The sequence below is a fragment of the Cheilinus undulatus genome, linkage group 14 (genome assembly GCF_018320785.1).
Source record: "Cheilinus undulatus linkage group 14, ASM1832078v1, whole genome shotgun sequence".
Classification (NCBI taxonomy): domain Eukaryota; kingdom Metazoa; phylum Chordata; class Actinopteri; order Labriformes; family Labridae; genus Cheilinus; species Cheilinus undulatus.
The window spans coordinates 35,459,472-35,474,268 of record NC_054878.1 but is presented as its reverse complement, the minus strand read 5'-3'; the positions used below and the strand labels follow the sequence as shown (position 1 = coordinate 35,474,268).

At 38.4% G+C, this 14,797-nt stretch overlaps 1 protein-coding gene across 10 annotated transcripts in view; it reads right to left on the bottom strand.

Annotated features, from left to right (window-relative positions):
- lama2 (laminin, alpha 2) overlaps window positions 1-14,797 on the bottom strand; it is a 356,517-nt gene that overhangs the window by 225,495 nt on the left and 116,225 nt on the right. For all 10 annotated transcript variants that reach the window (XM_041805224.1, XM_041805230.1, XM_041805228.1 and 7 more), the window contains exons 7-13: window positions 13,058-13,147; window positions 10,508-10,625; window positions 7,356-7,534; window positions 7,168-7,267; window positions 5,867-5,924; window positions 2,980-3,082; window positions 2,627-2,767 (exon numbers count right to left, since the gene is read on the bottom strand). In XM_041805224.1, the coding sequence (XP_041661158.1) occupies window positions 2,627-2,767; window positions 2,980-3,082; window positions 5,867-5,924; window positions 7,168-7,267; window positions 7,356-7,534; window positions 10,508-10,625; window positions 13,058-13,147 (789 nt within the window). The remainder of the gene's footprint in view (window positions 1-2,626; window positions 2,768-2,979; window positions 3,083-5,866; window positions 5,925-7,167; window positions 7,268-7,355; window positions 7,535-10,507; window positions 10,626-13,057; window positions 13,148-14,797) is intronic.

The following is a 14,797-nucleotide window of genomic DNA, read 5'->3' as shown; positions in this document are numbered from 1 at the left end:
TCCCTGAAGTGTCCATGAAGATTTTCAGGAATTTCAAAGAGCCCCCCCCCCCAAAAAAAATCAGATTAAATTCCCACAAATGTACAAAGTTCCCAAATTTCAATCAAAACATCAAAAAATTTCAAAGCAAAAATTTACATCAAATTCCCCAAAATTTCAGGTTGTCAATTTACATCAAAGTGCCTGATAATTTTATAATAATTCCCCCAAAAAATCCACAGAAATTTCCAAAAACCTGTGAAAATAGAAAGAAAAAAAATTCAAACTAAATTGCCCCAAATCTTCCAATTAAACTCTTTAAAATATAGAAGCACCCCCAAAATTTCCATGAAAATACTTGAAAATTTCCATGCAAATTCCTCATAACATCTACGCATATTCACTAAAATTTCTAATGAAAATTCATGAACATTTCCCAGCGAGTTCTTACAACTTTTAAAGCAATTTACTAAAACTTCAATGAACATTTATTAAAAAAACAAACCTAATTGCAAAAAAGATTACTATGTTGTAGAAAAGCCAAAATGTAATGTTCTCATATGTACATGCAGAAGGATTAAGTTGACCCTATCATAATCAGACGGGAATCCTTTTCAAACCAAAACGGCAGGTCAGCAATTAAGCAGGACCTAAAATCGCTCAGGAGTCCCCCAAGGTCGCACCCCCTCATCAGTTCTTTTCACTCTATATATTGATGACTTAAGGAGTTTTTATCCAAACAGCTCTTATATGGTACTGAAATTCGATCTCTACTGAGAAATAACTGACTACTGTCAGATATCACAAAGTTTCTGAATGGGTGAGAAGACAGCCATCTTACTCTGAATATCAATAAGACAGAGGAGATGGTGTTAAACCCCTGGGGAGTCAGAGACTTCAGGCCTGTGGTCATCCACAGGCCACTCTGTCTCATGGGTCTCCTCAAATAAATATCTAAAGGTTGATGTTCATTTTTTATCAGACAGTCTTAGAGAGCCTGATCAGTTATGGTATCACAGCATGGTTTGGTGACCTGTCAGTGCAGTTCAAATCCAAACTGATACGATTGATTCAGACTGCATGGAAAATAATAGGAGGTAAAAATCACACATCCCTGCAGACTATTTCTGAACTGGCTGCTCTGAGGCAGGCGAATAAGATTCCAATCACCCACAGCTGCCCCTCTGTCTCTCTGCAGCTTTGGGTTGAAAATATGACTGTAATTTCATACTTTTAGGTTGTATCAAACACAAAAATAAAGGATATTAAGATCTTTGACAACTTTATGGACACAGTTCATTTGAAAATAAAAATTTGATGAGAGTTAACTTAAGGCCAGATATATATTCTTGCTGTTTGACCTTGAATTCACGTCTGGTCTGGCTGCATCATGAGAGTCCTTAGAAACATCCCATAAAATTTCAGTTTAAAAGTCACCCAGGTATAAAAAAACACAGTCTGTTTTTAAAAATTTTAAACCTCATTTTGTTCAAGAAAACCTGTGCTGCAGTAATGTCACTTGAATTTGAAGAAGTTATGAAACTATAAAGACAAAAGAAAAAACCTAAACGGAAAGTAAAAGTCAATGAGTGTAAAAACACAGTAAACAATACTTTTTGCACGAACTTTGTATCCCATCTTTTGGTGACCATATAGTAAAAAAATAATCATTCTATGACAAAAAGTCTTCACAATATTGACTTATGTTTACGAAAAAGTCAAAGTGCTTTTTGTTTTGACCATTTTTGAGCAATTTCTCAACATAATTCCTGTCTGCAGTGACACAGAGGGCCACATCACAGGCTCTCTGTTTCTTTTCTCTCCAGTATGAGCTATTCATGCCATCTACACCTGGATCTAGGCATTAAGAGTTGCGTAGTTTGAAGATGACAATGTAACAGCCTGCCATTGGTTGTCACAGCCTGTAACAACACATTGTGCACTGTTTAGCATTAGCCACTAGCAGCAGGGACCATTGAAAATTGATCAAAAAATGGATAAAAAGACAATATCAGATTTACTGGTGTTGATTTAATATTTAAATACTCCCAATGTCACCCAAGTTCCAGGCTTGCTAGAGAAGCTTCTGTAAGGAATTCAAGGACACAGATAGCACTACTGGAAGGGCACAATAGCTAGCTTCAGGAGGGATATGTCGTATAAGACAATGGCAGTCTTAGGTAGTCACAGCAAGTATATCTCCAGCCTTACATGTTGATTTTGAAATAGGCTGGGTGGATCTGGCACCATGTAGTTCCCAAAGCTGCTAGTTTTATTTGTGTTTCATCACCAACATTTGTAAAATTATTTCAGTCTGACGTATCAGTACTTTCAAACATTTCAAAAATCAAGTGTTTGCTGCTTTCGCTGAAAAAGGAGCCCTGATTGAAAGTTCCTATTGAATCACAGTAGGGCTTAAGAGACAGGGATAATTATACCAGCTTGAAAAATGTTTATTTTGTTCTGCCCTACAGTGATCAAAAAAGAATATTCTCATATAACAGCCCTGTCTGTACTGTGTGTGTTTGTCCCTGCACAGGAAGAAGACAAACTGTTTTCAGTTTTTAAGGCTCAGGCCAGTGCATGTGAACTGAATAAAGCTATACATAGAGTCTTCAAACAAAGAGAAGGTGAGTCATTTTCCTACGTTATTATAGGTCCATGTAGAGGCCGTGCACTGACTAGCCACGCCCATGCAGGAGCACTTCTCACAGCCTCGTCGATTGTCTGTCTGAAGATTGTAGAACCCCAGTTTACAGCGGTCACAGTTCTCTCCCTCCACATTTTCCTGTAGGTGAAAGAAGGACAGAGACAAAGATAGAGGGATAAAGAAAGGAAAATGAAGCAAAGTTTATGGGCTGCCCTCAGACTGACGTTACGAGCAGGAGGCATGTTATTGCAGTGTTAATGTGCTGAAGATAATGATGATGGGTCAACAAAGGTTAGCTTGAAGTACTTGTCATTATTTGTGCACATAGTGGTGTGTGAGTGTGTGTGTACCTTGCATAGACAGGGTGTTATGCACGGGTCAGCGTTGGTGCTTCCTTCAACGCTGCAGTTACAACGTTGGCAGGAAGGGAAGCCCATATAACCCTTGGCACACCTGCAGATAAATGAGTTTTATAATGATAATAAAGGGTGTATTAGAGAGGCCTTCATACAGACAGAAGATCACAGGGTCAATTCTCTCATAGTTCCCTGTGATTGCAGCCTCAGTAGTGATCTAAGGTCTTATTGGACTAAGAAAGACTTTTAATAAAGGGTTATGAATGTATTAACAATCAAGATGAAGGCAGACGGGCTTGATTTTTAGCTTTCAAAAATGATCAAACATTACACTTGTAAAGCTAAAACGTGTGCATTTGGGTAAACAAGTTAAACATGTAGCTGTACAGTTCTGTTCAAAATAATAGCAGTCCAACATCACTAACCAGCTCAATCACCATTTTTGGTAGAAATCATATTTACTATATTTACCAGTAGATGTAGTAGGGTAGTAGAAAACCAACAGACCCAACAGTCATGGCATGTATGCTGCTGATTCTGTATAACTGAATCATAAATTGTAAGGAAAAAAAAAAAAACCCAGCAGTGTGGAGTTTAATTAGTGAGGTCATTTATTCTAAGAAAACACAGGTGTCAAATACGCCCTTATTCAAGAATAGAGGCAGCAAATGTTCATGCTGGTTCTAGTGCATTTCTCTGAAAATCAAAGTAGAATCGGTGGATCCAGATATTGTTCAGAAGAACAGTTGATTAAACATATGTAAAAGTGCATAAAATGATAGGCTGCTCAGCTTTAGTGATCTATAATGCTTTAAAAGGCAACATAAACCAAAGACGCGGAAGAAAACGGACAACTACCACTCTAATGGTTCGAGGAAAAGCCAAATGGACAAAGACTCAACCAATGATCAGCTCCAGAATGAACAAAGAAGGTCTAAAGTTAACTGTGAATACTGTAACAATTAGAAGACGCCTATGTAAAGCCAAGCTATCCCCAGTAAAGTCCTATTGTTAAAAAAAATGACATGTACTGAAGAGGTTACAGTGCTTTTTCAAAAGTCAGTCCATCCTCCAACAGCAGCCTCCACTGCATTCTTTCATCATTTATGCCACACATCACACGATCTCTCAGCATCACTGTCGACAGTCATCAAAGTTACAGTCCTGCGCCAGCTTTCACAGTTCTGCCACATAATCGCTCAAACTTTGCATGTGACTCTGCTGGCACTAAAATGCATTAACCTTCCACCATCACGCCATAACATAGGGGAGGTCCCTGTATGATGACATTTTAGAATTTTGTTGAAAATCTGTACAAATTTCTGATTCTTTTTTTATTGCACCAGTTTCAAAGCAGCACACAGAAGAAGTCTTCTGAGAGGAATCAAGGACAATGGGCTCTATGCATGAACTGCTTCCACATTTGGCATTAGACCGCTCCCACACTTCCAGTCAGGAGAAGAGAAAGGCGTATGATGGTAAATTCGTTGCAGTTTACTCGCTGTTTGCATGAGTTACCTGAGCTGACTGTCAATGACAAGTTAAATTTAGCTGAAGATGTACATTGCAGCACGCAGCAACGATGTCCAGAGGTGCTTTTATCCTGTTTTTGAAACATCATTTTAGCATGTTTGGATGCCAAGCGATGATGATAGAGTAAACACAAAACAACAATCGAAACAAAAAAAAAAAAACAACGAAATGGACAAATTAAGGCAGTACAGGAGGGTTCAGATTCCATTTTGGCTTAGCACATATCGTTGGGCGGAAGTTGTGAAGTGGCCTTATTTTCCACCGGAAATACGCCACCCCCTGCCGTGCATAGAGCCCACTGGAGCAATGGTGTGGTGTGCAAATTTAGACAGACAGAGACCAACCGCAAGTTATAGTAGTACGATTTTGAGCTTTACTCACATTTTTGAACACACTGCTATTATGTTGAACACAACTGTACTTCATGAAATGACATCATAATAAAAGAAAATCACAGTGTTTGTCCCACTGGGTTAATTTCTTCTGCATTGTTCATGAAGGAAAAAAGTATTTAAAGAAGCTATTTGTGGGTGCTGGGGGCCAAGACATTTGGTCTTGAATTGAGGCTTTGGCCCTACAAGCAGGTGGTGGAGGCTCAAATCTGACCCTCAGCTTCTTTCTTCATTCCCGTTCTGTTTCTGGTTCTCAGTTCTATTTATTTATCCCTCCTCGATTTGTCTATAAAAAAGAGCTATTTAAAATTCTGCTGGACTTAACCGAGAGCACATTATTTAAAGGCTGTACGGGTAAAGCTGTATTGGCTTTTACATTAAATTAAATTACAATAAACCTGATCCAATCCTACTGAAAAGTTGAGTCATAGCAGTGGGGGGAAAAAGGGAAAATAGAACAAGTAATTCCAGTAATCGAAGATAAATATGTGATTAACAGCTTAAGATAAGGCTTTTTGTTGACAGATGTAAAGATAAGACAAAAGCTTTCCTCCTTGTTTTCTTTTCTTTTCTTTTGATTCACAGGTTGGAAGTTTAACCTCAGTACTTTCTTGATTATTTCAGGAGCATTAGACACAGAAAATGATGTTATAAAAGCGAAAATATCAAAGCTGCAGTCAGAGAAAAGTAGCAAATAAAAATAGCAATGAAACAGACAATCTTGCACTTAAAAGCAAGGCTATTTATTCAGCTGCTTCTTTATATTCAAAAGGTACAAAAGCAAGAATTGAGTTTGTGTGTGATCATTGATATCATCAAAGATCTTAATGGAAACTTTCTGGTGATTTCCAAACACTAATTGGAACAGACACCAGCTGAAAGGTTCTGCTCACCTGTCACTATGTGTCTCTGTCTCTTTATGTGTGTGTGTGCTGTTATGTGTGTCTGTGTCTCACCTGTCACATCGCAGACCCCCAAAACCCTCCTTACACCGGCACGACCCTGCTGGCTGGCCTGTCAATCAAACACACACAATGACACACAAAGACACACATTTTAAAAACACAGCAGTGTGTGAGAGACAGAGCAGGCATCTCTTTTGAAGTGGCTGAACCAAAAATAGCTCCGATTTCTGGATGTAAAAACGGTAAAAAGTACAAAGAGGAGTAAAATTATCTCTCATATAAATAGTGGTTCTGTTCTGTCAAAGGCAGATTTTAATAACAGAGGCTTTTAGAATTGTAGATGAACTGGACTAACCCCAACCCTGCAGGAAATCAAGCAGAATCGATGAAATGCTGGAGTTACTGAAGGATCACAGGGAAATTAATTAAAATGTAGGTATGTTTGCTTTTACTGAATCCCTCTGTGTTTAGCTACTGCAGCCTCAGACTTTCTTCACATGGCATCACATCATGCAGGAAAGGGGGAAAATAATGCATCATGATATTATTGCCATAAACACTCAAAATAATTCCAATGATGCAAATCATTGATTCAATACCACGTGTGATTTCTAGTGGCATGTTAGTTGATAACAGCTGTCTTCAGTCATTTGTTTTGAGCAGCAGATCACAAAACATTTTCTTAGTAGCAACTAATCCACAGTTTGGACAAGGTTCGTGTCCACAAGGTTCTGTTCGTTGCATGGTTCTGCAATAAACAATAGCTTGGGCCCTCACGCACTGGCAGTTCTAAAGTTGAGCACAGCACAGAGCAGCTGGGTCACAAATTAACGAGTGCATGTGGGAACAGCATAAAACAGCATGTTACTGTCCAATGTTGATTTACTGTTTATTCATGCTTTTGCTCTTCTGATAGCCGAGGCTGGAGGCATTATGTTCTCAGGTTGTCGCTCTATGCAGGTACATCTGGGCTATTCGTGTGAACATATTATCTTAAGATCACATTAACAGATAGTGTTCAAACTTCACCCTTCAACAGTTTCTCCAGCCTTTCCACAAGTTCAACCTGATTCAAGGATAAACTGATTTGGTTAAGGAGGTCATAGGTCAATGGACTCATGTTCATGCCTTGTTTGTCATTGTGTTACTGCCCAGAGGGAAAGAAAATTTGAAAAGAGATCTCAAAAAATGTTTCATTTACTTCTCCTAGACAACTATGAGATCTGTGTGACACCAAACTGAAACTAAGGTGTTTTTCTCCTGTCTCTCCTTTTTTTATGCTCCTGAGCAATAAGATGTACTAAATGTCAGTTTAGTCTCCTTTGAAGTTTTTAAATAGTTTATTTACATACTTGGTGTGGCCTGGCTTGAGTCTGCAACACATGCTTGGCTGATAGAACCCTGTGGGTCACATGAGCATTGGATACAGGGGTCCTCCTCCTCAGGGTTCACCTAGACAAAGAGAGGAGGTAAATATGTTGTTTAACAACTTTTTAAACGTGAGGAGTTTCTAATAAGGGTGTGTCTGTGTGTGACGTACCCCTGCAGGTCTGTAAAATCCTGCAATGCATGTCTGACAGTTGATTCCAGCTGTGTTGTCCCGGCAACCAACACAGACTCCGCCTCCTCTGTGCTGACCGTGGATGTCCAGGCTGAGTGAGAGGTCAGCTACTGTCTGATTAAAGTAGCACTCCTCCGCTTTACTGTGACAGTTACACTCTGAGAGCAGACACACACAAGAAGGTGATGTAGAAGTACTGAATGCTGTAAGACTGTTGTTTCTGCCTGATCTATAGTGAGTATGAGGCAAAGAGCTTCAGTTTCATTCAAAATCCATTTTCACTATCAACACTGAAGATCAAATGAACATCAAACCTTTAGTTTAAGACAGAAAAGGCAAGTTAATATATAAGATAAGGTAATATAAGATTTATATACTAACCATAGGTACTGCATTGAAAGAAAGTGGATCTTACCTACCTGATGAATAATTAATGAATGGGAACAAGCATTACTGCTCTTTTCTACTTGCTGGGCTAACAAAGAGGGGTGGCATTGTTTTGCAATGCAATTATAAAAATTATCAAAATTAGTTATAGGAAAAGGATTTACGGAGTATTTTTTGTGATACACAGAGGGACAAATTTCTGTAGTTACCATCAAGATATTTGGTTCTTGTTCATATTTCAGTAACTGATGCAGCAGTTTGCAAGATGGCATGTCATTACAAGCTAAGCACCAAACTGAGCATTGAGTATATGATACATGGATTGTACGTTTAACAATTATTGTATTTTTAACACTACAAACCACACTCAAAGTTTCATACATATACATATAGTGTAAATATCAACCATGTTTGTGTATCACAGGCAGTGTACAGTGCTGTGAAAAAGTATTTGCCCCTTTTCTGATTCATTATTTTTACATGTTTTTTACATATTTGTCACACCCAAATGCTTCAATCATCAAACAAATTCTAATATTAGAGAAAGATAAACAGAGTAAATATAAAATGCATTTTTGAATAATGATTTCATTTTTTACGGGAAAAAAGCCACGTAAACCTACCTGGCCCTATGTGAAAAAGTTATTGCCCCCTAAACCTAATAACTGGTGTGCCACCCTTGGCAGCAACCATTTGTGATAATGGGCAATGAGTTTTTTCAAATTGCTGTGGAGGTCTTTTGGCCCAGCTTCTTTGCAGAATTGTTTTAATTCATCCACACTGGAGGGTTTCCAGCATGAACGGCCTGTTTGAGGTCATGCAAAAGTATCTTAATTGGATTTAAGTCCAGACTGTTACTTGGCCAATCAGAAACCTTTCTTTTGTTTTTTGTAAGTCATTCAGAGGTGGACTTGCTGGTGTGTTTCGGATCACTGTCCTGCTTCATAACCCGAGTGCACTTAAGCTTGAGGTCACAAACTGATGGCCAAACATCCTGCTTCAGGATTTTCTACTAGAGAGTAGAATTCATGAGCCCAAGTCCTGAAGCAGCAAAGCAGCCCAGGACCATCCCACTACCACCATGTGTGTCTGTTGGTATGAAAGTCTTTCTATGTGTGAGTTTTACACCAGATGTAATGGGGCACACACCTTTCATAAAGTTCAGCTTTTGTCTTGCCAGTCCAGAGATTATTTTCCCAAAAGTCTTGGGAATCACTGAGATGCTGTTTGGCAAATGTGAGACGAGCCTTTATGCTGTTTTTGGTCATCAGTGGTTTTGGCCTTGGAACTCTCCCATGATGCCATTTTTGCCCAATCTCTTTCTTATTGTTGAATCATGAACTCTGACCTTAACTAAGTCAGTGTGGCCTGCAGGTCTTAAGATGTTGTTCTGGGTTCTTTTGTGACCTCCTGGATGATGCACTCTAAAAACTGCATTTTTTATTTACTTGGGTTATCTTTTTTTAATATTAAAATTTAAACAATGATCCAAAAAAAGTAAGTGCAACAACGACAAAAACACATAAGAAGTCAGAAATCAATTATATTCTTACAAATTGAAATGGATACAGTTATGACTCCATTTGCAGAGAAGATTTGGGGATTTTTTCATGGGCATTAACCACATACTCAGCTCTGCTGCTCATCTCACAAATGCATGTTTCTTACAAATATGTCACCATTTAGAAAAAGGAAATAAACAGGCTTTCTAACAGAAAAATAATTACTGCCAAGAAGCATTGTTACAACAAAGAAATAATTTCCCAAACACAAAGTTCTTACTTTTTGTGATGAGTTTCGATAGAACTTTTTCATCTTGCTCATTTTCTCCCTTTTATAGTTAAAACAGGCTAGGCTGGAGTGCAGGTGGACTAGTGGTTTAAGGTGCGCTCCATGAACATGGTCAGCTCAAGTTAAAATTCGACTGGTGGTACTCTCCCATATGTCTCTCCCCAGCTCTCTCATCCCTGTTTCTGATTCTGTTCACTGTACTCCTCTATCAATAAAGGTATGAAAAAGACAAAAACAAATCTTCCAAAAAAAAAAAAGAAAAGGCTAGGCTGCACAACACTGCTGCAATCTTCACTTTAAACTCACAATGATGTGTTGGCAGTTTTTGTCTCATTCACAATCTGTCCTAAGTCTGTGCAATAAAGTTCCAATCAGGACCTTAAATGCTTCTATCCTCTCCTCTTGTTGTGTCAGTGTCAGAGCAGAAGAAGCTGTTATCAGACCACCAAAACTGCACAGCCTGTTAGACAGTGCGGCGTGTGTGAAATAAAATGAAGATTACATGTTGTAACACTAGTTTTATGATGACAGGTGGACGCCTCCAACCTCGTCGCTGTGCCGCCACACAGATGATGAAGGTTAATGGATGCAAAGGTGACTTCTGATGGCTTTATAGAGTCTTATATCAAAGAGGGATCCAGATTGGCTGACAGGAGTATAAATTTTAGAGTGCTGCTTCAGTTTCACTCTGTAAAACATGCTTCATGCTGACTGTAGCTGTATTTTACAGTGATAAAACAGAATTTTACCTGCTAATATGTGGTTTATCAGTATAATGTTACCCAAATAAATCCTTCAGTAACATAATGACCGATTTAAAGGATGGAAAGTTTGATCAGTTAGTGTTCCTTTCTGGTCATAGAATTAACTGCATGTGTGGTTGTTTTGCTTTAAGTTTTGTGTGTTTTAAGCGTGTTATTTGTTGCTGGTGAGTGTCTCTCTCTCCCTCTTACTTTCACAGATATGCCGAGTGTGGAAGGTCCCCGCCATCCAGGGCTGCTGGTGGTAACCTGGGCAACAACGATCACAGCTCTCCCCACATGTGTTGTGTTCACACTCGCAGCTAAACTTCTGAACACAGATTCACACAAAATAAAAACCCACATTAATGTTGCACAAGTTTCACAGATTTCTCAATAAAACCTACATAAAAAAGTTTTCAGACTAAAGGTTTCTCTGCTCATTGGGAGCTGATATCAGCATGGATGCTGAACAAGGCAACAGTTTGACTCCATCAGTGATATGAGCAAGAACAGAAAAGTCGAGGAAGTAAACATCGCGGTCAGTCACAAAAACGGGCTAAAGTGTGGCTTAATTTCTCAAATAAATAATGTGTTAGAAAAAATCATACAACAGGTGGCTCTGCAACACTGACATTATTTTGAAAAAAATCAGGACTCTAAAACAGGTAATTACTAATATGCATGACCTACTGGGAGCTTATCAAACATTTATTTATTCATAGGAGAGCCAACTGCAGCAAAAAAAAACTCAGTTCACCTTCCAGATTGTCAGTTGGTAGCAAATGGGTTCACTATTCCTCTCCCTGGAGAGAAATAAAAACAAAACTAAACACAGTCAGAGCAGAATGGGGGAGGAAACTTTGCCAACTTTGAGGTTCAGTAATTCAATTTATGACTTTGTGTAAATGGGCTGATGTGGTGAAGGTGCCAGATTTAACTGTGAGGAGAAAAGCACAATAGCAGAGTGAGAGCCAAGTTTCAGATTTGTTGGCATGAGTGGATTTCGCCCCTTTTATCTGAGACATGGTGCTACAGCTCTGGCTCCAGGCTGCCTTTGTACCGAGCACGCATCTGAACAAATGTTCTCTACATGATCATCAACAAATCATCTCACGGGTCTCCACCTTTTTCTGCTCTTCTGAACGTCTGCCCAGGACTTCACTGCTCGGATGGATGAACTTGTATCGGAGTTAAGGAGCTTAATGTGTCGTGGGATCAGAGGGAAAGATGTCTCAGGGAAATAAATTATATGCAGATGATAATGTGTTTAATTTAAGTCTCATATATTAAATCTAAATTATCCACAAAGTCTAGTTATGAAAAAGTACTTTTAAATGTAAGATCATTATACCCCCCAAGAAATACTACATCCATTTATTGTTCTCCAATAAATAAATACTTAATCTGGTCATGAAGTGAGTCTAAATGTTGTGATTTAGTTCATTTTTCTGGTACTAAGTGTTCAGGCTTGATGCCTATCTCCTTTCTGCTCTTTTTGAATTGCTCTGCGTCTACATGATGTGTGTATAACCACGCTTTCTCCTGCACATTTAAATAAACATAGGTTTATAAACATGCATCTTTTCTATATCAGCTGTTCATTTTAAAATATGTCTTTATGGTGAGGGTAGGAGTTTCCTTAAGTAGCTTTAAACTTACTAGAGACAACACTTCATGGTTAAGATGTCACAATATAGACATTTAAGCATCAATCTCCATATGAAAATAGTGATTCTATCAGTCATTCATTTTTGTGGGTAAAGAAATTTGTATCTAGTTGTCCTGCTTAATTTTTCACACAGTTGAGTACAAGCACCCATGCATTTAAGCATTCATGTGGCATTTCCCTCTCAAACTATAAACAGCCTGTTCAGTACATCTGCTGACCATAGAGGATTTTTATTTTCTTTGTCTGCATAAGATTGGCATCCACGATTGATTTACTAGTCACAAATATACATTGTTTTCTTGCTGCTCCTTGTGAACATGTAACAGCATCATGCAGGAAAGAAAATCTATCAACACTGTAAATCAGGTTTGATATGAAAAATCAGTGATTTTACTTTCGGCAAAAAAATCCAGCCCCTCATGATGCCACTGACCAGAGAAGTTCATCTTTGAGGTGGAAAACCATAGGATTTCTGACCAACTCACTATGAGAGCAGCAAATCAGATCAAATTCTGAACTAATGAATTCCACAACATCAAAAAAGTCAGCCGGTTTGCCATTTTAAGCCAATTATTAAGCCTTTTGCTAAAATGCCCCATAAAACAGAAGGAATAGAGAAGAGAGAAGAAACTAGGGCTCGTTCTACATCAGTGACATCACATTATGTCAGTGGCATCATCACCGAGGGACCAGACACCGGTGTCACATCTGAGTTGGTCTTTGTGGTTCAGCCTCGGGACATGTAAAGGACAAAGAGTCTGAAACGGTGTGTAAGAGAGAGAGAGTGTGAGACGGAGAAAGATCAGGTGTCTGGTATCAAACACTCCTCTGTTTGAAGTGACATGGGAGACGACGCTTCGCTGTGTCACCTGTGTCCCCTGCAGACAGTCACGCACACACATACTCTCTCTCTCTCTCTCTCTCACACACACACACACACACACAGAAAGTTTGATATAAAAGTGGTGAATAAAAAGCGAGTGCCTGAGGGCATTCTTTCCTCCTGTTAACAAGAATGAAGCAGCTCCATTACCTCAGCTGTATTGTTAAACGTACAAGGTGAAATAAAGTTTTTTTGTTTTTTTTTTTACCTTAGTCTCAGAGTTGAGTGGGCAGGCTTTGGCATGGCCATAGCAGATACACATCCCTCCAACTGAGATGTCTTTAATGGAGTAGTAGTACTGCAAACAGACAGATTATGATGAGCATGTTAGTGTTAATGAGCAGCTTAATGCCAAGCCTTTGTGATTACACTTAAAAGACGTGTCCTGACCCACAAATGAGGCTGTGATGATGAGTCTGACACAACATCTGGTGATAAATTGATTGGCATTAAAGCTAAACATCTGTACGTGTTGCTTTTATCCTTTCTCCTCTTCTACTGACATACTAAAGAGTCCTTACTTCTCAGTCACACCTTATTTTAGCCTAATTAAGCTAAAAAAAATGCAGCAAAAAAGTGTGAAAATCTTAGAAAGTGTAACTGGAGGTCAGGAGCTTATAAGTCTTAGTTTTATCTTTATTCTTTATGCCCTGCTTTTTTATCATCCAATCAGCAAGAATAGCAATAAAAACGATGATGCATACTTTACAATTAGCACAAAAATGGCTCACTATTTTGTTATTAACAACATTTTTGTTTAATGGAACTAAAAAAGAGAAGAAAAACTATAACTAAATAAAACTTTATTGGGATGTTAAAATAACTAATTACATTTACCTAAATGACTGTAACTGAGTAGTACTTGTGAGTACTTATACTTTTGAGTACATTTTAAAATCAGTATTTTTACTTCTTCTTCTTCTTCAGTGAAATTAAATCAGGGTAACAGTTCTTTTACTTGAATACAATACTCTTGTACTTTTCCACCTGTTGACTAGACAGCAGCACATAGAGAGGGAATGATTCCAGATCACATCCCAGAACAGCAAAAACTGGAGTGCTGATATCTTAGAGTTTAACATTTAAGAGTTGATTTTAACTCTTAAAGTGTAATCTTTAGTTCATTCTGAGTGAAATGGTCTTCAGTGTTGGAGTTATTTGACAACGATGATCCACCAGCGTTAGTTCAACTCCTTAAAGAGTCAACTGATTTTAAACTGCGATTTCAATTCAATGTGCGGGCTGAGTTTCCCATCATACCCTTGGGCAGCATGTTTAGATGTGTTTTATAAGTGTTTAGCTATGTTTGGTTGTTGCCTTTTGTGCAGTGTTCCATGCTGGGGTTCTTTTGTTCATGTTCTGGTGGATTGTAGTTGTTTTTGATAAGAGACACAGTTGCACCATGAGCGAAGTTATCCATTGGGTTAGAGTTCTCGCCTGTGACTTTTGAAGAACGCAAAGTGCGACTTCTTCATCAGTCTACGTTGCCTTGCAATGCCGTTGGCTCTGTGCTTTGTTCTTGCCAGAGGAGACCAACCTTGCCACAGATATGTAAGAGTTCTTGCAGAGTTCTTCCAGTTCCTGTCATACTATCAAATATTTAACACTTTCAAAAGTGTAGTTTAACTATATGTAGTGTGGACCAATACAGACACATTTTTAAAGTGTTAGAACTCTTTAACTGTAATGGATTTTAACACTGGCAGTTTTGCTTTGTAATTTGCTTTATTAAAGAGTTGTGACTTTACCTGAACAATCTGGTTGGCGATCTATTCTCTTGTTCTTGCCAATAAGGAAATAGCATAACTTCTCAGTAGCTACACAGAACTCAGCTCTTAAGAAAACTTATAATGAGATACTTTTTACTTTTACTTTAGTCGATGTATAGACTTTTGCTTGTACTTAAGTTAATTTCAAACAGAGTAGCACTTTAACTTGGGTACAACTC